The sequence below is a fragment of the Microcaecilia unicolor genome, chromosome 2 (genome assembly GCF_901765095.1).
Source record: "Microcaecilia unicolor chromosome 2, aMicUni1.1, whole genome shotgun sequence".
In the NCBI taxonomy this organism is placed as follows: Eukaryota; Metazoa; Chordata; class Amphibia; order Gymnophiona; family Siphonopidae; genus Microcaecilia; species Microcaecilia unicolor.
Window position 1 is genome coordinate 43237236 of NC_044032.1, and position 24502 is coordinate 43261737.

General features: G+C 42.9%; 1 protein-coding gene across 1 annotated transcript in view; it reads right to left on the reverse strand.

Moving 5' to 3' along the window:
- The window catches only part of EPG5 (ectopic P-granules autophagy protein 5 homolog), a 231820-nt gene extending 217004 nt beyond the window's left edge, over positions 1–14816 (reverse strand). The window contains exons 1-3 of the mRNA XM_030192892.1: positions 14712–14816; positions 10262–11233; positions 4594–4837 (exon numbers count right to left, since the gene is read on the reverse strand). Of these exons, the coding sequence (XP_030048752.1) occupies positions 4594–4837; positions 10262–11233; positions 14712–14771 (1276 nt within the window). The 5' untranslated portion in view covers positions 14772–14816. The remainder of the gene's footprint in view (positions 1–4593; positions 4838–10261; positions 11234–14711) is intronic.
- Between the last annotated feature and the right edge of the window lie 9686 nt (positions 14817–24502).

Consider the following 24502-nt stretch of genomic DNA (forward strand, 5'->3'; position numbering starts at 1 on the left):
TGCAGACCTGGCTGGGTTGCCGACTTCAGTGGGCTCCAGAGATTTTTCTCTTTTCTGTAAGGGCGGTGGGCCTAAATTCCTATCAGCAAGAATTGGTGCGCCATGCTGTTGGGGCTGCGAGAGTGGTACTTGCACCTCAATGGAGACAGAGGGGGGTCCCTTCTGTTACAAGGTGGTGCAATAAACTACGGCATGTGTGCGAGATGGAACGACTCCGAGCGGAGCGAACACATCAGACAAGTAAATGGCACCTGACCTGGAACTCCTTTCTTGCCGCTGCCAAAAGTGGTTAGGAGTAGCAACAGTGCTTCTGTAGGTGTGGGAGTTGAGAGCTTCTTTGGGGGTTGGTTTGACGGGGGAACTGATAAGGGGTGGGGGTGGGGGGTAATTCATTAATCATATACTCTTAAAAAATTCATGAAGTTAACTGCGAAACAAATTTGGATGTTATCAGAAAAGAAATGTGCGAGAATCCGGTGCTTCTGTTTGACTTGAAAGTTCTGTATTTGTACATTGTTGACCTGGTTTCAGTGTCCATTGTATTTTATTACTGTTTAATAAAGACTTCATAAAAATTAAAAAAAAAAAATTTTCACTGGCAACCCCTAGTGGTAGTGCTGATTCTTTTAATAAAATCCTCTTGTACAAAAGATGCTAGCTCCACAGGTGCTTCAGCACCAATACAGAGTAGCTGTCTGAGGAGTATTCCGAGTTGAGTTTACCATGATAAACATTTTGAAAATCTCATATGAATTTTGCAGTTATAACCTGCTTTTTTTTTCCTGCCTAAGGGAACGATTCACCTGTATACCAATGTACTAGCTTAATTGCATGCACATGATTTGGTTCATTCCTTTTCAGTTAATACTCGAGGCAAGTTAAATTCAGGGACACTGTATATTTCCCTGTTCCTGGAGAGTTTACATTCTAAGTTTATACCTAAGGCAATGCAGGATTAAACAACTTGCCTAAGGTCACAAGAAGTTACAGTGGGATTTGAACTGGGCTTTCCTGATTCTCAGCCCACTGCTTTACACATTAAGCTAATCCTCCACTCTTTAACACTGCTATTGTGTGTTCTCTTAGGCTTCCGCGGCAAGAACCGACAACTGCTACTGTGTTTTTGATAAGTACATAGATACATACCTAGATTAGATAGAGAAATTAGGTCTTACCTGATCATTTTTCTTCCATTAGTTCTTCACAATATTCCAGGATTTGTGGGTATAGTCATGTCCATCAACAAGCAGGTGGAGATAGAGAACACAGAACAGAGCTGTGCCTTATATCCTCAGCCAGCTAGCCTAGTTCCTCAGTGTTTATGTAAACCAGAGATGGAGCCTGAAGTACTGGCTCAGTGAGTCTATTCCAGGCATATGGTGCAGCAAGATAAAAAGAATGGAGTCTGGAGTTAGCAGTGGAGGAGAAGGGTGCAGATAAGAAAGATTTACCCAGTGAACGAGAGACCCTCTCCTCCTTCGTGTCAAACAGGACTCCTAGATATTTCAGAGTCTGCGACAGAAGGAGCCTGCTCTTGTCAAGGTTGATCACTCAATCCAATGACTGGAGTAGCTGAACAACCTTCAAAGTTGACTCCACACTGTCCAATAACGACGCTTAAATGAGCCAGTCATCCAGGTAAGGGTGAACCCCGATTCCCTGGTGCCAAAGAAAGGTTGCTACCATGATCATGACTTTGGAAAACGTCCTCAGCACTGTGGCTAGTCTGAACGGCATGGCTCTGAACTGAAGTGTCAGCCTAATACCGCAAAGCGCGGAAACTGCTGATGAGGTGGCCAGATGGGAATATGTAGATAATCAAGCTCATTTTCAAAGCACTTAGCCTCCCAAAGTTCCATAGAAACCTATGGAACTTAGCCTCCCAAAGTGATTTGAAAATATGCCTAAATGCCTCCTTGAGATGGAGCAGTGACAGATCTCCCACTTGTACCAAGACTATAACCAACCTCAGAGTATCTATACCAAAGTGAAAGTGAAAAATGTGTAGATAACGGTTTAAGCCCTTGAGGTCTAAGATGCGAACACAGTGCCCTCCTTTTTCAGGACAAATTAGATAGAACAACTTCCCTGGCCCTGCTCCAATGGAGGGATGGGCACAATAGCTCAAAGCACCAGCAAGGAGTCAATAGTATCCTGGATCTGGGATGCCTTGGCTCCGCCTCAACATGGGGACTGTAAGAAGAGAGGAGTGACCAGGCAGAAAAACTCCAAATTGTATCCGTCCCAAGGAATATCCACGACCCGCTGGTCTGTAGTGATTTTGGTCCACTCCACCTGAAACAACTGAAGGAGCCCTCCAATTGGAATGAAAGAGTGGACCGGCCTGGCATCATTGCGATGGTCTGGAGGAGTTAGGTGTCCGCATCGCCTGCAAAGTGAGCTTCCTATCTCCATGAAAGGAAGACTGATGGGACTGAAAGCAGGACCTCTGGCCACAATGCTGCCGGCAAGGCCTGTACCACCTAGAGTCCCGAATCCTCGTGTGAGACACCAAGCGGGTAGAGGACTTAGGCTTAGCCTCACCCAGGTACTTAACCAAATTGTTGAGGTCCTCCCTGAATAGGCACTTGCCCATAAATGGCAACTTCACCAGGCGACCTTTCCTCAGGTACCAGGGGATAGAGGCATGCCATGACCCTGCCCACCTTAAGACCTGTGTCTAGAGAGACCCATTCTGCTGAAATCAAATCCTGAATGTCCGGATGCATGGGGGGAAGCCTTAGACAGACCCCTAAGGCTCCTCATGATAGAAAACTGACCTCCGGCTGGTGCTCTCATTGGCTCCTAAATAGAGCTGCCAGAGCCTCAGAAATCAGGGAACTCAATTCTTCCCTATGAAATAGCCGCAGATTCTAGGATCATCTCCCTCCTCCAACTGCTCTCTCAGGGAGAGCCCCTCATAAACAGAGCGAGGCCATGTCTGAAAGAGAAAAGGCCTGAGACACAATTTCCTCAGTCCCCTCCAGAAAGTTCAAACCAGACCTCTTTGGAGCCGGAGCAGACAGCAAGCCACTTGCAGGTCTGTGCGCTGCCTCCTGTTTTAGTAAATAGGCCCGATGGAGCAGCAATGCAAATTTGGGGGAGAATGCCACCCCCCAAAGCCTCAACAAGGCCTGAAGGCCTAAACAGTGCAGACACACCCTGCGCTGGAAAATCCTGCCCCATCTGACTCACCAAAATAGCCACCAGCTGTTGAATCAGGGAGCCCAAAGCTGCTGATACTGCCCGCTGTTGCACACAATCTTCAGCCGCAGTTTCTCCCGTGACTCCAGCGCTAGCTTCAGGGTGGCCAGCCTGCATCCCATGCAGTGGCCCAAAGACATCCACCGTGCCCCACAGCAGGAACGCCGTTTTACTCCTTCCACGGGTGTCGCCATGCCATTTGCACACCTGCATGGATTACCAGCACCGAGGTTCCAATTTTTTTTTTTGCACCAGTTACTCAAACCCCAAACACAGTTCTGAGAGAAGCAAATGTGACTTACCACTGCCAGACGCCCCTAACTCCCACTTCCTACAAGGCACGCCAAGAGGAGCCACCACACTCCCTTCTACCAATTTGGCACTCTCCCGAGGTCTGAACAGTGCCTGCAAATCGCTAGTGCAGTCCCTTTCTCTTCCATTTGCGTGTGGGGTTTTTTTTGTTGGTTGTTGTTTTTTTTTTTTTCAAATTTGCTGAGTAGGCTGCAGAAGAGAAATAAAGGGGAGAGGGGGGTAAAAGACCTCCATGGGGTACCAGAGACAGAGATCTGACACCACCAGATATGGCTCCTCAAAATCAGCACCCGCCAGGATCAACTGGGGCCAGCTAACCAACTGGGCCAGGAGCGAGACCCTCAGAACCAGAGGTGCCTGTCCACTTGCTAGAGACAGAAAATACTGAGGAACTGGGCTAGTATCTCCACCTGCTGGTTGAAGGACATGACTATACCCACAAGTCCTGGAATAGTGGAAAGAGGCGTAATGGAAATATTAATCGCCTATTTGGAGAAATTCACCCAAGGCAGTGTACAGCAAGAAAAACCTGGACATAAGCGATTAAAACAGTTAAAAATGTTCAAATAAAAAAAGTATACACTATAACACAACGTACTACTTCCAATGTCAACACAACACACATTAAAACATCATAAGAGATAGCACAGGGGGCAAGCAGAGGTGGGCTTATAGACAAATAAGATAAAGTAACAGAAATTTAGACAGAAGGTAAGGATGAACAATTTAAGGAAAAATTGGGCATGAGTCATAAAAGGTGTATGTGCTGTAAGCAAGTCTTGCTTCAGTAACTACAACCAATGCTAGTAGCCCTTGTGTGTGTGACTATTTCGCTAGGTCTTACATCACACACTTTGGAGATGATCCAGGCTTCCAAGCTGCTTTGTTAAATTATTTTACAGTTATTTAATATATTGTATGAAAAAAGTAAGTTACTTTTGTATAATTTTGATTTTTTGGAACATAAATTCCCTGGTGGATATTTATAAACTTACAAACATAGAAAAGAAGATAACAGAACATCCACAAAAATGTTTTCTCATGCCACAAAATCACAAAGATTAATGAGTTAATTACCTGGTGTTCTTTGCTGGATTGCCACAGATCTAAGTAATGGAGAAGCACTGAGTAACTTGTAGATACAAAACTCAACCTGTAAGCGAGACAGCATTGAGGTATACAAGTATAATGCTAGTTTCTGATGTAGGTGCTCCAATTTCAGCTCGAACAACCTCTTAAGTTCCTCTAGCACAGATTCATTCATCTCTACTGTCTGGTAATGATGATAACCTGTCACTTTTGACTGGTCTGCACAGACACCCTGTAAAAATAAAGCAAATACAGGAGGAATTCTGATGGACAGTATTGCTTTTTGAGTGCATTAGCGATTAAAACACACACACCAGAGAGCTGCATGGGAACAGAAATCTAACCCATTCCTACTGGAATCTTACCCGTCCCCGCAATAATTTAATGGTACATTTTTTAAAATTCCAGTCACTTCTCTCGGTCTCTTTCTGGGTTCGAGCCGCAGCACTGCAGGCAAGGAAGAAACGGAGGTTGGAACACTCTGGTGCACACATATAAGATTTATCTCTGACTCACTGGCACTGTGTGCTGAGAGAAAGCCACATGCATGTGCCAGTAGGTCAGGTGACCTCTGATGCTCATGCCTGTGTCAGAGCTGAAGTCTGCGATCATCCCAGGAGCAGAGAGGATTAATAGTAACATAGTAAATGACAACAAATAAAGACCAATCTGCCCAACAATCACACTCATTATCAATTCATGATTAAATCAACAATAAACGTGTTATTATATACTTGATTAGGGGTCTTTCTTTGGCGTTTCTGGAAGTCCGCCCGGCCCTGTCCTTATGTTACAACTGCTGGAGTTGCCGTCAAAGCACACTCCAGCATATTTGTCTTCTCATTTGGAGACCGTAAAAGTCTGCCCAGCATGTGAAGTTGCTGTCTAAGCCCTTTCCAGTCCATCCCAAACCAGATTGCAATATACAAGACACAGACTATGCAAGTCTACCTGGTATCAGCCCTAGCTCATCACAGCTGGAGTGCCATCTAAGCATCACTCAACAGATCCACACACATGCATTTAAGTTTAGATTTTATACAACTTCCATTTTCTAATTAGAAATCTTCTGTGTTCATCCCACGTCCTTTCGAATTCCATTACCATCTCCTTAATGGATGACTTTACACATCTGCACTGTTAAAAGCAAAGAGGAGGAGGGAATGGCACTCAAAGAACTTGGTACTTGGTAGGCGAGAGGATGGAATAGGTGTAAGCTTACACTACCACGGGAACCCCACACTGATTCCATCCCCATGGCAACCCTGCAGCCTCAGAGGGGATTCCTGCGGGTTCCGTGGGATTCCTGGGAACCCCGTTCCCATGCAAGTCTCTGACACACACACACCACTGTATGCACCTTGTTCTTTAAACAAAAGTTAGATACAAAAGTTAGAAGTTTCTAAGTTCCCTATGCAAGAGGTGTTTGTGCCTCCCTGACACACACTTTCCCTCATTTTTGGTGGAGACCTCAATGAAGCCAGAGGCTTGAAGGCCAGACATATACAATTAAGAACAGCTTAGTGGCCCAATCCACGTTTACAGACACCAACAACTTTGCAAGCTCCACAGCTGTCTCAGCCTGTGTCCTCTGCAATTCTACATCGCAGGCAGATAGCATTTTTTTTTAATGTTTACTTGCTCCATAGCTGGGCTTTTGCCAACAGTTGATCTGCCAATTACTTTCTGGTCTAATTCAGGGAGCAGCTCCTGTACTATCAGTGCCCTGAAAACAAACCATTAAATCGCCTTTTAAACCAAAACAGAACTTTATAATAGGATGCATTTGTCACGTCTGTGGTTGTGACCCCTCTCAGGCTTACCTTATTTCTGGCGGTCAGCTTCTAAGCTGGCTTCTGTCTGATCTTTCTGAGTTAGTTCTGTTTCTGTGTGCTGGCTGCTTCCAGCACGGCTCTGATTACTACACTATACTGCACATGTGTGTGTTAAGCCTCTCTGTGCTTCAGTATGCTTTCTGCCTATGTTTTGGTTTGTGTTCCTCTTGCCCTCTGGTGGCCAGACCTGGTGGCTGCATTGGATTGTCTGTGTGCTGTTTCCCGTTCCAGACTTCAGCCCAGTCCGGATCTTCCAGCCTGCCAGACTTGCTTGTCTTGTTTGAGCCTGCACAGCACCCGTAGCTGCCTGGTGATTGCTGCATCTGAATCTCAGCTGCTGGGCTTATTAGCCATTTGGAAACTCTCTGCTTTGCCTTTGCATCACCTAAGGCCCTGGTTTGTTGGTGCTTGCTGCACTTCTGCCTAGTCCAGTTTATAGTCTGTATTCTTGCCTGATTCTAGTTTAGTCTTTGTGTAGCGTCTTGTACTTTATTGCTTGTTTCCCAGTCTTGTTTCTTGTTTGTATGTCTTTGTCTAGTTCTAGGTTGTCTGTGTTTCTTGTTCAGTGGCTGCCTGGCAGCTTTCAGTTCTGTCTCTATCTATCAGTGTTTTTTTTCTCTGTTTCAGTGGCTGCTTGCTGCTTTCAGTTCTGTCCCTTGTCTGTCTGAGAGTTCTAGTCTGAGAGTCCTAGTCTACTATTCTGCCTAGCCTCCCTGTGTATTCTAGACCCTGTGTGTATCCGGCTGGTTTCCAGTTCCTGCCCTGTCCGGTAAGTCCTGCCGGCCAACTGCACTCAGGGGCTCAACTCCTGAGGAACGGTAGTCAAGTGCAGGTGAAGTCTAGCTGGCCCTGTCAGAGTTCTGCCTTATCCCTGTGTGGGATGGTTTTGCCTGCCACTGCCGCTCCTAAGCAGTGGCCCAAGGGCTCACGATCCTAGTTCCTGCTTTTGGAAAACGTGACAGCATTCAAGCTTTCATAAAACTGCCTTCCCAAAAGAGATCATATAAAGCAGCGAGGACATATGCTTCTCAACTCTGGGTGCCACACCCTTCAAAACACATTTTAGCAGCCATCATCACGTATAGCCACACCAAGACATAAAACCTTTCTATTAATGGAGTTCCCCTCTGTGAATGGACTTCTGAGGAGGAAACAACCTAGAAATGGGCAATACATTGCACACCCAGTCCCTTTATCCTCAAAACCAATAAATACACAAAGACTGCAATGTAAAACTTTATTCAACAGCCTTAACTTTGCTTTTAAATTTCTATATTTTTGGTACTGTATCATGTTAGTCCTATTACTAGGTTTCAATCTGTCAACTCCAAGTGTACCTCATTGATTGCATTTATGCTTATATGTAGTTATTTTACTATTGTTATGCCGTTAACAAATGTATAAGTTTTATGTTAAACTGTACCTGATATGAACCATCTTGGATAAATCACTTCATAAAGGCGGTTAATAAATCCCAATAAATACCACTACATCAACTGCATAAACATAGTAATTTCATAAAAAGGCAGTAATAGAAAAAAATTATGTTTTACAGAAGATACAAGAGAATAAGGCAGAACGCAAACAAAAAAAAGTGTAAGGAAGGTAAGGAAATTAGCAGGTGTTCTAATTTAGACCAAATAATGGGAAAAACCCAGTTTTAATCTTGGGCCTAATAATGTTTCTCTCTCTCTTCATGAATCCTTGGTACCAAACAACTGTAAAAGTTTTTCTTTTCTACGCATAGTTAAAACTTGTCTAATTGGGTCCCCCTGTCAATCAGGAATAAAAAATGAGGAGGCAAACATATTTAATTCTAACAAAATTCAAACACACCCTAGGCATAACCTACTATTTTACAGGGCGGAAAAGACCTCAGCAGTGAACAGCATGCACAGTAATGAATCACAACAAAATCTCTATGATCAGTCATACTGCTGCCATTCAGACTCTTATATCGTTCATCTGTCTGAAAAACCTCCTGTTTTGCTTTTTTTATTTTTATTGTGACTACGTCCCATTAAAAATGTCACTCAATGAGCATCTATCTTACTCTGAAAATAATAATTAACATAACAATAATCAATGAATAAAAAATATGAGCTTCCTCAAAACTGCATCAAGAGTGGCGAATAAAGTATAGACACAAACTTGCCATCATCTAACTGTAATATCTGTGGGGTCCTAACTTTTTCAAGTCTGGCAGACTTCCATTCTGTGGCCCCAGTGCAGTAAGTTGTGCTATCCTTTAATGCAATGGTTTACTCAACATTTTCCCATGCTAATCTTGTTTTCAATGCAGTAATAAATTTTAGCATGGGAAAATCAGCATAAAACCACTGCTCTAAAGGGTAGCACATTAGACATCCTAAACACATACAAGTCACTGTCCAATAAATTGCTCCCAATGTTGAAAACCATACTAAACATACTCTTTACTAGCGCTGAATCGTTTAATCTTTACACCAGAGCACAGCTGGAGTAAAGTTGCATCCAGGAGCAAAAGGGTTATCTGAGGTGAAGTGCAGCACTTTCATTTCGGATGGCCCAAGATCCGGGACTGGCCCACTTACTGACAGGAAAGGAGAACAAAATACAAAATTCTGACACCCTTTCTGCCAAATTTACCTGGTGGGCTAGTGGGTCCCAACCCCCCACACTACTAGCCCACCAATGGAAAATTGACAGAGAGGGGGTCAGAAGTCCAGCAAGCCAGGTTTTTCTTTTTGGTTCTCCTTTCCTGTCAGTATGAGGGCCAATCCCAGCTCACATGCTGACAGAAAGGGAAATATATTACTCTCGATGCAACAAATGGCTGCATATTACCACAGCATTGTACACTACTTTTTCTGACTTTTTAATGCTACTACTACTACTTATCATTTCTAAAGCGCTACCAGACCAATGTATCAGCCTTCCTATCTGATATCGCTGCCTGGATGTCTCAACATCATCTAAAACTTAACATGGCCAAAACCGAGCTTCTCATCTTTCCCCCTAAACCCACCTCTCCTCTCCCCCCTTTCTCTATTTCTGTGGATGGCACCCTCGTTCTCCCTGTCTCATCAGCTCGTAACCTTGGGGTCATTTTCGACTCCTCTCTCTCCTTCTCTACTCACATTCAGCAGATTGCCAACACCTGTCATTTCTTTCTGCGCCCCACCCAAGTCAGTCGCAGGCCTTCAAAGGAACAACTCTGTACTATAGGATTTCAATACATTCCCCAGAATGGATTATGAACCCTTAGCACCTGAAACTGAATCAAACTCCTATCTTGGCATGCACATCTTCCTGCAGGATCTCCAAATCATAGTTTGACTCTTCTCAGACAATTCAATTTGACTGTCATGAAATGACTGAAAACTCAAGCACATGAATATACCCAACTGTGGACTTCCTGCACATCAAGGGAAATGGGACTTGATATACCACCTTTCTGAGGTTTTTGCAACTACATTCAAAGCGGTTTACATATATATCGGAGTGGAAGAGTAGCCTAGTGGTTAGTGCAGCGGACTTCGGTCCTGGGGAACTGGGATCGATTCCCGCTGCAGCTCCTTGTGACTCTGGGTAAAGTCACTTAACCCTCCGTTGCCCCAGGTAAATCGCTTTGGATGTGGTTGCAAAAACTGTAAAAAAGCGGTATATTCCGGTACTTATTTTGTACCAGGGGCAATGGAGGGTTAAGTAACTTGCCCAGAGTCATAAGGAGCTGCAGTGGGAATCGAACTCAGTTCTCCAGGATCAAAGTCCACTGCACTAACCACTAGGCTACTCCTCCACTCTAAAAGCACAGAGATTTGCAGCAGGAACTCGTTTACCTGTACAGTTAAATGCTCATCTTTAAAACTCCAGAGCCTACTTTTGAGGTTTTTGCAATCAGAGACCATGGACTGCAGCTCTGAATCTGCCAGCAGCAGCTGCTTCCTGCATCGCCAGTAGTTCATTAGGAGCTCATGAAGCTCATGTCTATCCTGGTAAGCAATCGACTCAAACTCTTCGAGGTAGGAATCCACATTCTCTAGCCAGGAGCAGGGCTCAAACGTTTTCAGTTGCTCCTTGGTAAATGGTACTAGTTCCAGATGAGAAGGAATTGTGGGGTATAAACTTTCTCTGTGAAGCAATGGTTTTACTGAAACAGTTCTTTTCACCTCTAGCTGTTCAGTTTGTAAATCTGGGTAAAGTGGTTTCAAGCTGAGTTGCTGATGAAAAACCCCTTTGGCCTCAAGACAGTGTGGCAAACTGAAATCCAGCTCCTCTAATGAAAGGACTGAAGGGCTGGGGACTTCCAGCACACTTAGAGTCTCTTGACTATGTGCAACACTTGCTCCTTGATGACTACAGGAAGCACTGGATTCAGAGGTGCTCTTTAATTTTTCACAGCATGTTACACTTTCATCTAGCTCAATAGCAACTTTCGCTGCCAGGCCAACGTGTTTATCCGTTTTGGCTCCAGCAATATTAGTACATTCAAATTGCTTTATTTCTTCAAATAGGCAATTGTCTTTAGTAACTTCTTTTTCTACAACTGATTCAGTAATCCTTCCTGGTGGATGTATACTAGTTGATAATGTTAAAGATGTTTGTGGGATACTACATATTTCATTCACATTTCTCACAATGACATCATCATTCAGCTCTATCTCTGTGAAGTTTTCAGGGCATTCTAGTCTGCTTTCACGTGCCTGAGAGGAAGACGCCTGGTCCCCAGGTGTGGTAAACAAAGGGCCTTTATCAGACTGTGCCTCATGGGGTGTATCCTGCTTTGATTCTTCATTAACCTTTTTCTTTTTCTGTTACAAAAAAAATGGAAAACAGAAAAAAAACATTAAAAATTGCATGTTGAACATTATAAAAAGGTACATGAATTGCAATTATTGTATAAACTGATAACAATATCAAACATTTAGCACTGTCAAAAGTAATACCCCCAAAAAATGTATGTATTTATTATTACATTTGTACCCCGCGCTTTCCCACTCAAAGCAGGTTCAATGAAATAGTCCTGTGGCTCAACTATGGCTAAGTTTACTGCCCGGAATGCTTAGTCGCATGTTACATTGTACTTACATACCATCTTCCTTAAACCAAAATTCAACCCAAGGTTCTTTACAAAATCATTAATCCACATGAGATGTACACCTGGGCCTCAAAATGGGGTAAGAAGACTACCGCAAGGAAAACTTGGTAAGGGAAAAAAAACAGGAATGAAGGAATAGGGAGAAATGGAGAAAACGGAACAGGTGATGGAGAAAAAACTAGAAGAACAGCAACTATTTTATATCCATCGTTTATTTAAACTTTTTATTCCCACCCTCTCAAAGTAGTCTAAGGTGGATTAATTACTTCGCAACAGGCTATATAGAGACATAAATCTACAGCACTTGTAACACTAGGGGGCGCTGTGCTTATGACAACACAAAAGCCACCAGACACAATATGCGGTATATCGCTTTTATTGGTGATACATATGTGAACACATACACCAAGATACTTACAGCAACCGCAATTCAGTCAGCATCTGGGAAGACCACCAGGGAAGCACTGGCTCTCCTCAGAGATTGCAGGGAAATACCCTTCACTGAACAAGGCGTCCCTATGTTCAGGCAAGCTTCTAAAGAAAGTCCCGTGCTCCCCCCTCTTTTATAGTGTGAAACAAACAACTGTGCGTGTGAAGATGAGCTAGCTCATAACTCCCCCAGACCTGCATAGGCTGAAGGTGCCTTTCCCAGACTTGCACAAGCTGGCATCCCTTAAACAACCAGCCTGTTTCCCATAACAGAGAATAACTCCCCCAGACCTGCACAGGCTGAAGGTGCCTTTCCCATACGTGCTGGCATCCCTTAAACAACTAGCCTGTTTCCCATAATAGAGAATATCAACACATAATTACAGCCAAAACATTCCACTCATTCCATCCCCAGCTGACCCTCAATCCCATGTATTACAGCACTCCATACTGGCCTGACTAAAAATCCATCAAGATCAGCAGACCATCTCTGACAACAGCTAATCATGTTATTAGGACCCATGGGACCTACTGATAGGGGCATTCTTTACTGCTCACTTCCAGGGATAAGCAGCAGATTTCACCAAGTCTACCTGACTAGTAATTGCTTATGAAATCTTCCTCCAGAAACCTGTTCAACCCCTTCTAAAACTGAGAAATGCCACCACATTTTTGGTTAATGACTACTCATGTACCTTTCAAAAGCTCAAACTGAAATCTTATTGACTGGCACTACAAAAATGTATACATAATCACAGTGCACTCATGTTTTGTATGTTTTTAATATGATCTGGCTTAACACCCTTGTGATTCAGATTTAAGTTACTCCAAAAATCCAGAGACTATGAGGCTTATTTTCAAAAGCACACAGAATTACTATGTAACTTTGTAAGTCTATGTGCTCTGAAAATGAGCACCTAAGCCTTCAAGAAAGGTTCCTTAAAAAAAAAACAGGAAGTGTGGTGAAGTGTAAATTCTCTGCACAGATATATAGGGTTTTATTAAAGGCAAGAAACCTGCCTTTTTGTTGTTAGAAAGAGACTAGCAAACAAAAGAACACATGTTCCTTTTAGGAACAGCATTAAAAAATAATTTATTTATTTGTACCATTTGTATCCCACATTTTCCCACTGATTTGCAGGCTCAATGTGACTCACATTTGTCGTAATGGCGGCTGTCATTTCCAGGTAACAGAATTACAAAGGGTATTGCATTAAGGTGCTTACATACAGAATTACAAAAGGCATTGCATACTGGTTCGGAATAATAGATTGGGTTGTAACATACATTAGGTCATCGACTATAGAGAGGTCATATTCAAAATGAGGATTAAAATAGTAATCTTTGTTCCTTAGTGACAAAGTTGTTAGTCAAGTGATAAGAATTTGTTTTTTCTAGTTCATGTGCAGTCTTATTGTTTAGTATTTAGGGTGGATGTTATTGGTATGCCTTCTTGAACAGATCAGTTTTCAGTAGTCTTCGGAAGAAAGTTAGGTCTTGCGTTGTTATTATGGTCTTCGGTAATGCGTTCCATAGTTGTGTGCAAATGTAGGAGAAACTGGTTGCGTATGTGGATTTATATTTTAGTCCTTTACAGTTGGGGTAGTGGAGATTGAGGAATGTGCGAGCTGATCTTTTTGTGTTCCTAGTAGGCAAGTCTATAAGGTCAGACATATATGTCGGGGCTTCCCCGTGAACAATTTTGTGGGCCAGGGTGCAGACTTTAAACGCAATTCAGTCTTACAATTATAGAAAACTACTTCATCCAAAATATTTTACATACAGACAACTAAGAATTTTTGGTACAATATGATATCTTTTAAAAGGCCATCAAAAGAAGTGCACATACGCTGTCAAGACTTCACAACCCTCTTCTGCAGAAAACTATTGCATTCTACATAAACTCCAGTTTTCTATATATGCCACCTCAAGGCAACTAGCAACCTTCATCCTGACAGTCCTTTTGTGACTGTGGCGACCAGTCCTAAACAGAACGCAGTTCAAAAGGGCAGCATTAGAAGAGAACCGGCCACGATTACCCAGGCCGCCAAACTAAGCGCAGACTACTAATACTACTACTATTTAGCATTTCTATAGCGCTACAAGGTGTACGCAGCGCTGCACAAACATAGAAGAAAGACAGTCCCTGCTCAAACAGCTTACAATCTAATAGACAAAAATAATAAAGCACGCGCGCCTTTATAGAACCTGGCATCCCGGTCTCGATTCCCGAAATGTCTGCAGGAGACCACGGGTTGGACGCAGCCAGACGTCTGGCGTAGCCACAGGTGGGCCTGGGTGGGCCCCTAGCACATGGTAATGAAAATGCTGCTCTCCACAATACTGGCACCTTCGCATGCCTGCTGCAGACTACCAAGGTGGAGACTGGAGAGAAGCATTTGCCCACCAGCTGAGATATTTTTTTGATGTGGGGGAGAGAACATTTGATGCCCACCCACTTCTTGCCTAGGCCCACCCAAAATCTGCTGTCTGGCTACGCCCGTTCTGGCCCTGCCGTTCTTTTGCTCCCTGGCACCTGATGACTCTTTGGCCTCACGAGAAACTTCAGCAGCCCCACCACTGTCACTGGGGCGGACCATCAGACACCAGCCAAGCAGCGCCCGCTTTCGGTTTCTGCAGAGCTAGGCGAAATGAGAGAGGCAAAGAGGAGCGCGAGCGCTGAAAAGAAACGGGGAGGCGAAGACGCAAAGCGCGAACCCCTCGCCCGGTGCCCGGAGTCGGAGGTGTCGCTCGCTCTGTACCTGAACTTTTGTCCTGTTCGGCTTGGTCTTGGCCGTCCGGGGTCGGACCGCCTCCGCCATCCTCCCCGAGGCCGGTCTCTCTCAGCTTCCCGTTACTCAACCTAATGTTGCTTGTTGTCAGTGTGACAACAAAAACACGGGACTTCCTGAGTCAGGTGACCAGACGCTGCACCAATCCTCGAGGAAAGGTCCCTGTCAAATTCTACGGACGCCAGCTTGAGACAGACTTATTCAGAAGGCAAAAAAAGTAATATCGTTGGATGCGTTCGGTAGCCATCTTGAGATTGGCAGGAATCGCAAGTAGAGCTATCTTTTTTTTTGTTTTGTTACTACTCATCATTGCAAATTACACAAGTGCATGACTGAACTGACCTACCACTTGATCACAGACTTTGCCAGATCATTGTAAATTACACAAGTGCATGACCTGGGGCTGACTGAGGGTTGTCTGGGCCCCCACCCCCACCATATGGCCATTGGCTGATACCCCCCCTGCTGTCACCCCCACTGCCCTAGCAGTGTTGCCAGGTGGAAAATTTTTTTCCCACCTAATCCAGCATAAAAACCGCCCAAACTCAAACCCCGCCCCTGACACCCCCCACCCCCGCGTCATCAACCCCGCCCCCGCCGTCACCGGCCCCGCCTCCCCGTCACCGGCCCCGCCTCCCACGTCATCGGCCCCGCCCAAAATGTCACTAACCCCGCCCCCCGCGGCCGAAAAAGCCGCCCAAAAAACCGCCCTGAAGCCCAAAAAGCAGCCCAAAAAACCGCAACCCGCCGCGGGCAAAAATTTCCCGCGGCGGGTCGCGGAAAACCGCCCAATTGGGCGGTAAAACCGCCCACCTGGCAACACTGTGCCCTAGTCCTACCTGAGGGGTCCTGTTGATCTGGTGTAGGGTTACCATATGGCTCCAGAAAAAGGAGGCCGGATTGAGCCAGCCGGGTTTTACTTCCATTGCTTGGAAAGCAATGGAAGTAAAACCCGGCTGGCTCAATCCATCCTCCTTTTTCTGGAGCCATATGATAACCCTAGGTAACCCTAGTCTGGAGGCCTCTGCGAGGGGGCATGTTCTTTTCTGCTCGCTGTGTTGCCACTATTCCTCCACCTGCAGGCGCCGTGTTTTCAAAATGGCAGCCGAGACTTCAACGGTAGTCTCGCAGGTCTCGGCAGTCTCGCAAGACTTCCGCAGGGAGTCTCAGCCACCATTTTAAAATATGGCGGTGCCAGGCGGGAGGAATAGTGGCAGCCCAGCGGGCCGGGCAGGAAAGAACATGTTCCTCTAGCCCCCCCCCCCCAACCCCCCCCCCCCCCCCCCACCACACACACACACACACAAAGGCCAATAGATCACCAGCGCCGCCGGGCATCCGGCCAGAGCCTCTGGGCCCTCGAGTACTGCCCGAATGGCCAGTCCACCCCTGTGTATGACTGATCTACCACTTGATAGCAGACTTTGCCAGATCATTTAGTGAGAATGGCCTTAGATCAAATACAGTATAAGGTGTATTCACTAAATAGTGTGTGAGCACTTCCATTTGTGTCTATGCATTGGGACCATGAGAGAAGGGGAATCAAATGTTTCACACCATAATGGGTGACAGACTCATTAAAACAGAACCTGGGGTTAACAGAAGTGTCTTTCTAGGCAGCTGCCAAGTGTATATCCTGCAGGAGTATTTACCAGTTCATAAATTGATTTATATTGCAAATAGCACCAAGGCCAGGACTGGTGAACACCAGGAGGCCAATAACCAGTTTCAATCAAATTTATTCCTGCCTGTGCATGCCAAAATGCAATTCAAACTTTGCACTTTAGTTTTTCGTATTTTGTATGGTTAGGCCCCATTGTATTTAGTTAATTGGGCAACACTTCTTTCTAACGGTGCGCAGCATAGCCACACTCATAATCAAGTGGTATCCTGTTTCCATAAGTACATAAGTAATGCCACACTGGGAAAAGACCAAGGGTCCATCGAGCCTAACATCCTGTCCACGACAGTGGCCAATCCAGGCCAAGGGCACCTGGCGAGCTTCCCAAACATACAAACATTCTATACATGTTATTCCCGGAATTGTGGATTTTTCCCAAGTCCATTTAGTAGCGGTTTATGGACTTGTCCTTTAGGAAACCATCTAACCCCTTTTTAAACTCTGCCAAGCTAACCACCTTCACCACGTTCTCCGGCAACGAATTCCAGAGTTTAATTACGCGTTGGGTGAAGAAAAGGTTTCTCCGATTTGTTTTAAATTTACTACACTGTAGTTTCATCGCATGCCTCCTAGTCCTAGTATTTTTGGAAAGCGTGAACAGACGCTTCACATCCACCTGTTCCACTCCACTCATTATTTTATATACCTCTATCATGTCTCCCCTCAGCCGTCTCTTCTCCAAGCTGAAAAGCCCTAACCTCCTTAGTCTTTCTTCATAGGGAAGTCGTCCCATCCCCGCTATCATTTTAGTCACCCTTCGCTGCACCTTTTCCAATTCCACTATATCTTTCTTGAGATGCGGCGACCAGAATTGAACACAATACTCAAGATGCGGTCGCACCATGGAGCGATACAACGGCATTATAACATCCTCACACCTGTTTTCCATACCTTTCCTAATAATACCTAACATTCTATTCGCTCTCCGAGCCGCAACAGCACACTGAGCAGAAGGTTTCAGTGTATTATCGACAACGACACCCAGAACCCTTTCTTGGTCCGTAACTCCTAACGTGGAACCTTGCATGACGTAGCTATAATTCGGGTTCTTTTTTCCCACATGCATCACCTTGCACTTGCTCACATTAAACGTCATCTGCCATCTAGCCGCCCAGTCTCCCAGTCTCGTAAGGTCCTTCTGTAATTTTTCACAATCCTGTTGCGAGTTAATGACTTTGAATAACTTTGTGTCATCAGCAAATTTAATTACCTTGCTAGTTACTCCCATCTCTAAATCATTTATAAATATATTAAAAAGCAGCGGTCCTAGCACAGAACCCTGAGGAACCCCACTAACTACCCTTCTCCATTGTGAATTCTGCCCATTTAACCCCACTCTCTGTTTCCTATCCTTCAACCAGTTTTAAATCCACAATAGGACTTTTCCTCCTATCCCATGACCCTCCAATTTCCTCTGTAACCTTTCATGAGGTACCTTGTCAAACGCCTTTTGAAAATCCAGATATACAATATCAACCGGCTCCCCTTTGTCCACATGTTTGTTTACTCCTTCAAAGAATTGAAGTAAATTGGTAAGGCAAGATTTCCCCACACAAAAGCCGTGCTGACTCGGTCTTAGTAATCCATGTCCTCGGATGTGCTCTGTAATTTTGTTTTTAATAATAGCCTCTACCATTTTCCCTGGTGCCGACGTCAGACTCACCGGTCTATAATTTCTCAGATCTCCCCTGGAACGTTTTTTAAAAATGGGCGTTACATTGGCCACCCTCCAATCTTCCGGTACCACGCTCGATTTTAACGATAAATTGCATATCACTAGCAGTAGCTCCACAAGCTATTAAAGTGGTGTACAGTTGGGGGTAGTGGGTTTTGGAGGGCTGAACAGACAAGATTCTTTTAGTATTTGGGGTAGGGTATTGGATTAGATGAGAGGTTTCCTTAGTTACAGATTCTATAGTGTGACGTTGAAAATGATTTTTGTCAGATGAGTGAATAGTGAATACTGGGGTGCCTCAGGTATCCCTCTTTTCCCAATATTGTTTAATGTCCGGATGTCCTCCTTAAGTGTTTACATGGAAAGAGGGTATGCACTTATTTTCTTATGCTGACAATATCACATTGTACTTCCCTTTCTTCAAGGTTAAGGAAGATGTTAACATGCTGATCACTCGTAGTCTCACTTTGGTTGGGCAACTTGTTTACACCTTAAATTAAATCGTGACAACACTAAGTTTTTGATTGTCATGGCACCTAACATTGATGTATCAAATATACGGCTATGCTCTAATGGTTTCCATTTGAAGGTTGAAACAGAATTGAAAGTAATAGGGATCATGATTGATATTTGTCATAGGAAAAACATTGCCACTTAGTAGTTAAAAAGGCTTTTAGTGTACTTTAAAAAAAAATGAAGGCAAGTACATTATTGTTTTAGTAATATTAATTTTAGATTGTTGGTATAATCCATCATTTTATCACAAATTCATTATTGTAATGTGTTATATGTAGGTTGCACAGTCTCATTAAGGAAGAGATTACAGACAGTGGAAAATGTAACAGCCAGACCGATTTTATCTAAGTTCTAAGTATTAGAGAGTAACTCCTTTGTATATTACATTGCATTGGCTTCCGGTAGAGGCAAGAGGGATTTTTAAATTTTGCATGATGATATACATTTGTTTTTGTATGGAATTATGCCAAGATATTTAAATCAATGGATTTTACTACCTAAAATTAGGAATAGGAGATTAGCAGGTAATCATTTGGTTTTAGCATTTCCCTCACCTGTAGGTATCAGATTTAAGATAGTACATGCAACAACTTTGTTAAACCTATTAACAAAATGGTGGAATGATTTACCAATTTATATAAATCTATACCATGTTGTGATAGTTTTCGTAAATCCTTGAAGACTCATTTATTCAGAAAATATGTTTTAGGGAAAATTTAATATCTTATGCTTGCCTGTATTTTATTTGTCTTGTAAATGACAGTGGTCTTAGATTTTCTTTTTTGTTTGTTTTAACTTCATCACGTATTCTATTTTTACCGGATGTACTTAATTTCTTTATATATATATATTTTTTAAATATAAAATGTAACATTATATCCAAGCAATTTTTACTTGTACAGAAAAGTGTTGCAAAGTAGTAACAACATAAAATAACCCAACTTTCCAAAAAAACATTCCAAAGAGGAAATTAAGTAAACACTCAAGTCCACAATTTTGAGATCCAAGACTTAATGAGAGGATTTAAATAAAAATATAAGAAAACATTTTAGGTATTAACATACCCCAGGGTACTTGAGCTAGATATTAATTAAATGAAGAGCTCAACTCAATCTTCTGAAACCCGTTTGGTTGCCAAAAAGGTGAGAAGATTCAAAGAAAACATATTTAATAGCATTGTGTCTGATAATACATTTATATGGATATCTTAGGAAAAAAGTTCCCCCTACTTGAAGAACACCAGGTTTCAATAACAAAAACTGCTCTTGTTTGCATTGAGTATCTCTTGATACATCAGGAAAAATTTGGATCTTAAAACCCATAAACAATTTCTCTCTATTTTTAAAGAACATTCTCAATAAGGATGTACTTAATTTCTTAATGTAAATTGCATTGAACTGTGAAGGGAATAATAGCGCCTAATAAGAAATAATGGGCCCTGTTTACTAAGGTGCGTTATCATTTTTAACGTGCCTACAATTAGTGCATGCGCTAACCAAGTAGGCACCTATAGGAATATTGTAGGCACATACATGGTTAACGCGCATACATAGTTAACACGCATTAAAGATGTTAACGCGCCTATAACGCAGCTTAGTAAACAGGGCTCAAAGTAAAGTAAAGATAAGGGAGCAATGGTGAGATGAGTACCTGGGAGCATTTATATCAAGTCCACAGCACTGCTCCCTAGGGTGCCCCATTGCTCTCCTAGGATGTCTGGGGGACCAGTCTGCTCAAAATGCTGGTCCATCCTTCATCCCAATGGCTTGATCTTGTGCGGTTTTTTAACTTGTGTGGGAGGGGGGGGGGGGGTTCAAAAATGGCCTAAAAAGATAAACACACAAAGCACAAAACCTGATTTGAAACAATATTTTCGAAAAAAAATAGATGTTTTTCTTGTTTTGAAAATGGGTATATTTCCTATTCAGATTTGGTATGTTTATCGCAAATTGTCCAAAGTCCAACATAGACACACTATCAAAAAATGCTCCTCCATGCTACTTAAGCACACCCTCACAGAATAGCATGTAGGCTTACCTGAAAAAGTGCTAGTATTTTGTAAATTTTATGCACAAGGGGTGCATAAATGCAAGCACCCAGTTACAGAATTGTCCTTCATGTGCTTTATCAAGGGTTCACGCCACCACCAACTTGCTCTGCTCCCATAAAGTGATTGTGTTATTAGACTAACAATACATTCCTTGACCAGCTATCAAGCTTTGGCACCCCCTTTCTCAATTCAGAACAGAATGAGAAAACAATGGAATTACCAGAAAATGTAAGTCAGTCATAGAAAGCTTATATTTTCTTCTAAAGGTCATCTTTTGCTCATTCTGTTTGGACTTGAGGCAAGGGGTGTTAGCTCCCAAAAGCTAGTCAGTGTATTAAATTAGTTTAATAAAAAGGTATCACTGTGGGCATGGAGCAACGGGTGGGGTGGAGGGAATACTGGATTTTGTTGTTAACTTTTATTTTTGTGCATTCTAGTGGAATAATGTTGCAACCACACTACTTTATTCATTTCCCTCAGTAGGCCACAAAGGTGTCATTAGGTCTCTATACAATATAAGAAACAAGGCTCATTTAGACAATATTGACATGATGCCCCTCAGCTCTTAAAGAACCCCAAACTGTTCTGTGGTCAGCTGAAACTAATATACCTAAATACGAGTATCCTAGAGGAAAAATGGGTTAAAGTGAGTCAAATAGCTAAAAGGTGTTAATAACGCATGAGAGGGATGAATCAACATAAGGAAATATTTATACATTTTTAACCCGCCTATTAACTAGGTGGGGATACAATATACATATAAATTAAAACATAAAAAAACGATTACAAAACAAATCTTCATAGAAAGGGTGATGGATAAATGCAACAGTTTTCCAGGGGAAGTGATGAGGCAGAAAGGTGATCAAAATTTAAACAGAGAGGATAATGAGTTGTAAGGAAACAGGGCCAGCTTAATTTTGAGAATTTAATAAAATTATCTCCATTCTGTATATACATTCAAAGCAAATTTTAATATATAAAAATATGGGACTCAATATTCAGCAGTATTGCCACCTTTTAACTATAAACATTTAGTTATACAGATAATTTCACTGAAAATACATGGTGGTCTAGGGGTCCAATGGGCAGACTATGTAGGTTTTGGTACTATGTACCTCACATGTAGTATGTTCTATTCTCATGCTTTGAAAATCTGTGTACATATTTAAACATGTAGGACAGACATTTAGGGCTCCTTTTACAAAGCCACGGTAGTGATTCCCGGTGCAGCATATGTAACAAAGCTTCGTCGCATTTGCTGTATGGGCATCACTACCGCAGCTTTGTAAAAGGAGCCCTTACAGTTAGATCTATCTATCGTTGCACACTCAATCCCAACGCTTCCAGAAAGGTGAGCCAGCTCCAGGGCTGATCTTAGGCGGGGCAACAGGGGCAATCGCAGAGGGCCTCATGCTCCCAGGGGCCCCACGCTGGCCTCGGCATGTCCCTCTCTCTCCTTCTCCCCACCTGAAACCCAGCCTATCAACCTCCCTTCCTCTGGGATCTGGTACTATTCTCTCCCTTCCCACTCCCTGCATCGCTGCCCTCTTTTAATCTTCCATGCCGCTGCCCTCCATCAGCGTTAGTGAAGTAAGCAGACTGCCTTCGGCGGCCCTGGAAGCTTTCCCTCTGCTGCAACATGTCCTACCTGTGAGGGAGAAGAGGAGAAAAAAATGGAAAAGCCACCCTGGAAAACAAATTTAGGAGGAGATTGACACATGGAGAGTGGAAAAGAGACTAGACAGATGCTGAACAGGAACTCAGAGGAGAGATGCTGGACAGGACAGATGGGACGCAGAGAGAAGATGGACGGCAGACACGGAGAGAGAAGAAATGTGAAATAGATAGGAGATCCAGGAAAAGCTGAAGAGACACAGACCGAATCAAATGTAAAAATAAAATATTAGACTACAAAGATAGAACAATTATTTATTTTTGAATTTATCCATTGGAACATGTCAAAATTTGGAAAATATGCATCTCTGATATTTTATTTTTCCATTTCTGTTTCTCTAGTATTGCTGTATATGCAGAGTCTAACTCCTTGTTTTCCAGTTCCGATTTTTGCCTTTGTATCTCTACTACTGGTCTGTGATTCCTTGTTTCATATTTGTTGATAGACTATCTGTGTTTTGCATGTGTGAGCAAGGTGTGTTATTTCTAGGCTAGCATGTAGTTTTTGTGTAGAGATCTGTAGCAGTCCCGTTTATTCTTTTTTTTCTCACTAGATAGTGTATTGGGGTTTTAGGGTATTGTGTAATATTTACAGTGCTGCGGTTTCACAGATAAGGTTGTTTCTCTTTACATCCGGGGAGTTAGTGCTGTTGTGATACAGTGAGGTTCTGAGCTTGTGCTTATTGTTTTGCAGTGGAGGGTTTGTGTGTTGACCTTACTGAGCTGACTTCAAAAATTTTATTTAATTTTAGTTTGTCATAACATCAGGCAGGGTTTGTGAAATAATCATCAAATGTACTTATATGTGTCAATTTTTCCAGGCAGGGCTGGGCAGGGGCCCCTCCGAACTGGTCTGCACAGGGTCCCACAGTTGCTAAGACCGGCCCTGGCTAGCTGCATTCAGCTGAATCTCTTTCAGTTTTCTTTATTGATAGAATTGATAATCTACTTCATCCTTTTTTACCTCTGCCTGACCCTGACTGTACCTTAACAGCCCCCTCCTCTCTGTCTCATCTGGTCTTCTTTCCAGTTGCAGACTAATTTCTCTGTAATAAAAATCATGTCTTCTATGAGACTTGCCTACTGCCCATCTGACCCTCTCCCTCCTTCCTGGCTTAAAGCACCTGAATTATGCCTTCTTCCAACCGATCTATAATTAATCTCAGTCTTTCTTCTGGCCAGTTCCCCGAGCTTTGGAAACTAGTCATTGTCCTTCCTATCCTTAAGAAACCCAGTCTTGACCCTTCAGTTCCCTCTCACTACCACCCAGCCTCCAACCTCTCATTTATGTCAAACCTTCTGGAAAAGGTTGTTTTCCATCAACTAGCCACTTACGCAGACAAAGTATTCACCCTTTATCCATGCCGGTCAGGTTTGCAAACATACTTTAGTACTGAGACAGTGATGACAGCCCTGCCCAGTGAAATTCACTCTCACTTTCACTAACACAAGATTGTCTTAGCGGTTTCCCTAGACTTGTCTATGGCATTTGATCTCGTAACAATCTACTACCAATAGGGGAAATAAATTAACTAGGAGTACAAATTACATACAAATAATACTAAAGTACTCCAACTCAAATCAGTAACACTCTTTAATGAAAAATAAATGTGCAATTATCATTCATAAACACCCAATGGTTCCAAAAGAACTCTGCATATCAAACCTCTCACACCATCAACCATTCACAAACATCCGATCTCATTTTACATATAACTATTATATCATCTGTGGTTATATAGCTTCTGCAATTAATCCATTACAAACGAACTTGCTCTACTACATATATCATCAGCTGCCATACACTTAATTCATGTATGCAGCTGCAAATAGAGTCAGTATGTTAAAGTTCATATCGGCAGCCCATAACAGGCGGACAGCAAATTCCCACTAGAAGGGATTCAGCTATAACAGTCCATATATTGAATGGATGCGGTGCCAGGCTTAAAACCAGCTTCCCGCGGAACCACTTTACATAATCATTCCGATCATGTCAGCTTTCTCTAGTTCCTCGTTCCTCTATGCGAGACCACATTTCGTTGTCCACTTCATCAGGAGGAACACAGTAAAACTCCAAGTAAAAGTTACCATTATCAACATCCTGTAAGTAAAATTGATCCAACAATTGGATGAAGTGCATAGAATCTCGCACATACGAATCAGCT